The following is a 3114-nucleotide window of genomic DNA, read 5'->3' on the forward strand; positions in this document are numbered from 1 at the left end:
TTTCAACAGAAATGCACCTCGATCGGGCTACTAGTGGTGTGGTAGAAAATACCCATCGAAGTTGCATAACTAGTGTGGGTCTTGTAAGGAATTGAGAGACAGAGCAGAGAAATAAGGCATTTCAGGGTCGATCCAGATCTGAATGTCGTCGGAGATGGTGGTGTAGAATGCACCACGAGGAGATTGGGGGGATGATGCAGTGAATTGAACAGGGTTCTCAAGTAGAGAATGGGAGGAGGTTTTCAAGTGTTTAATGAACGGAAAGAAAAGAAATGTGGATGTGAAGACCGAATATTAACAACAATTTGTATAGATGGAGGTTTACCATGTAATAAATAAAGATAAAGAACCAAATTCGTCACAAATTACAAACCAAAGGGACCAAATCCCTAATTTACTCTAATATTTTTTATTATAAGCCACGTAGGGTTTAGTCATCTTCCTCCTCATGATATACCCCCTTTCTCTCTCATTCATTTTGGTCAATTCTTTTGGCAAATTTGGATTTGAATTCTATTTTCTTGTGCCAAAATCTTATCTTGATAAAAGGAAAGAAAATGAATGGATTCAAGATGGGGTTTGTGATTTGTGTTTGGTTTTTGTTTATGTTGGGATCTTGTTTTTGTAGATTTGTGGTAGTGAACAACAGTTTGGAGGTGATTTCACCTAAGAATTTAAAAGCTACATACGAATATGCAATCGATAGCTCGAGTTTTCCTCGATGTGAAGGACCACTAAGTGGCGACGTAGTTTATCCAAAGGTTAACCAGAAGGCTTGCAAGAGCTTCATCGATGATTTCTCGTGGACAACCAAGACAAGCGGTGGTAGCAATCCTGCTTTTCTTCTTGCCGATCGTGGTGGTAATTAATCATACTTTGCTTCTTGATTTTATGATGTATTTATATCGTTTTTCATTTGCGAAAGTATGACCGTCGTTCAACAAGCTTCATTTATACGTTTTGCTGCAACTGCAACTGCAACTGCAACTGCAACTGAAGAGGGATCAATTTTGGCGTCTTATAAACCCAATCTTGTTGTATTAAACTAGAATTTCAACGAACAACTAAGTGATTCAGTGAACATGGTGTTCGTATAAGCGTGTCATTGATATCGTTGTATATAATATGGATTTGGCAGATTGTTACTTTACGTTGAAGGCATTGAATGCACAAAACGCGGGGGCTGTAGCGATTCTGGTTGCAGATGACCGGCATGAGTCCTTGTTCACCATGGATTTTCCTGAAGACGAAGGTGCACCAGTAAATTACTTGGAAAACATAACAATCCCATTGGCATTCATTAGCCAATCATTTGGGATCTCATTAAAGAAGCGCTTATACGAGAATGAGGTTGTTAGCATAAATCTTGATTGGTCAGAGGCGCTACTTCATTCAGATATGTGAGTCGATCACGAGTTATGGACAACAGCTAGCTATGGTGATTGATGAGTATGGCCAAAGGTGTGACACTCAAAAGTAAATATATATCGTCCTTGTTTTAATAAATCATTTGCCTTCTATGTAATGTATTTTTTTTGTTGGTTGTGTTTAAAAAATATGAGCATGCACATTGGTGTTGGTGATATTTAATTCTAATATATATATATATATATATATATATATATATATATAGAGGGAAGATCAAATGTTAACCAACATTTTTGTGTTAACTTTGAAACCCCTCTCAACCAATCAAATTCATTCATTATTGTAGGTTGATGTCTTGTTAACTTTTTATTTCCAAGGGTATTTTAGTAATTTGGTTACATATGTAACCCCCAAACAATTAATGGGGGGTTACAAGAAATCACATCCCAAAAAATAATCATTAATTTAGTTAATATCTTGTTAGTATTCATCATCCATGTTCATTATTGTATGAGGTTACAAAAAATCATATCCCAAAAAATAATCATTCATTTAAGTAATATCTTTCTATTTAGTATTCACCTTATATGTTCATCACTGTATGAGTTTCAAATCACATAAGAAACACGGTAGTAATGATATTCGGCGTCGATCAAGCTAATATGGATAAACGTAAAGGAAAAGAAATCGACAACATCGCGGAGATTACAATGGTTTTTGAAGACAATCCGAGTTCGAGGTCGGGAAATCATGAAATCAACCAAACCGAATATCTTGGTAATAGATTTTTATTTCTTTTAGATTCATATTGATCGAAAGTACGTTCAGTACGATGTGTTGTGTTTTTTATTGTTCATCTCATATTATTTATATGATATTCTATCACCATGGTGCATTTTCATCTCACGTATAAAAATCGTTAAATACGAGTGGTCAACTAATTATAAAATGCATTTATGTTTATATCTTGTTCACGTAAAGGCAAAGAAATCAACAACACTGCGGAGATTACAATGGTTTATGAAGACAATCCGAGTTCGAGGTCGGGAAATCATGAAATCAACCAAACCGAATGTCTTGGTAATAGATTTTTAWTWTTTTTAGATTCATATTGATCGAAAGTACGTTCATTACGATGTGTTGTGTTTTTTATTGTTAATCTCATATTATTTCTATGATATTTCTATCACAATGGTGCATTTTCATCTCACGTATAAAAATCGTTAACTACGAGGGGTCAACGAATTATAAAAATGCATTTATTTTTATATCTTGTTCACGTAAAGGAAAAGAAATCAACAACACCGCGGAGATTGCAATGGTTTATGAAGACAACCCGAGTTCGAGGTTGGAAAATCATGAAATCAACCAAACCGAATGTCTTGGTAATAGATTTTTTTAATTTTTTTACATTTATATTGATCGATAGTACGTTCACTTATGATGTGTTGTGTTTTTTTTTGTTCATCTCATATTATTTTCTATGATATTTCACTCACCATGGTGCATTTTAATATAACGKATAAAAATCGTTGATTACGAGTAGTTAACTAATTATATAATTCATGTATGTTTATCTTGTACACGTTCATGATTAATTACGAGTGTTTAACTAATTATTAACTAATTATATAATGCATGTATGTTTATTTGGTACTGTCAAGATACATGTTTATATACATGGCTATTGTTCACGTTCATGATTTGTGCATGTGCATGTACATAGATTCGGTGTTCTTGTTCACG

General features: G+C 34.1%; 1 protein-coding gene across 1 annotated transcript; it reads left to right on the top strand.

The window, feature by feature from the left end:
• Nucleotides 1–457: 457 nt before the first annotated feature.
• On the top strand, nt 458–1575 carry LOC112512528 (vacuolar-sorting receptor 2-like). Its single transcript, XM_025118536.1, has 2 exons — nt 458–861; nt 1139–1575. Exons 1-2 carry the CDS (start codon nt 558–560, stop codon nt 1402–1404), a joined length of 570 nt encoding a protein of 189 aa, XP_024974304.1. The 5' UTR covers nt 458–557; the 3' UTR covers nt 1405–1575.
• Nucleotides 1576–3114: the final 1539 nt, after the last annotated feature.

This window comes from Cynara cardunculus (assembly GCF_001531365.2).
Source record: "Cynara cardunculus var. scolymus isolate 2C chromosome LG 5, CcrdV1, whole genome shotgun sequence".
NCBI classification, from domain to species: Eukaryota; Viridiplantae; Streptophyta; class Magnoliopsida; order Asterales; family Asteraceae; genus Cynara; species Cynara cardunculus.

Coding starts and splice junctions, on each gene's coding strand:
- LOC112512528 (XM_025118536.1), top strand. CDS start 558: ATGAATGGATTCAAGATGGGGTTTGTGATTTGTGTTTGGTTTTTGTTT. Junction 862..1,138: donor TCTTCTTGCCGATCGTGGTG/GTAATTAATCAT, acceptor TGGATTTGGCAG/ATTGTTACTTTACGTTGAAG.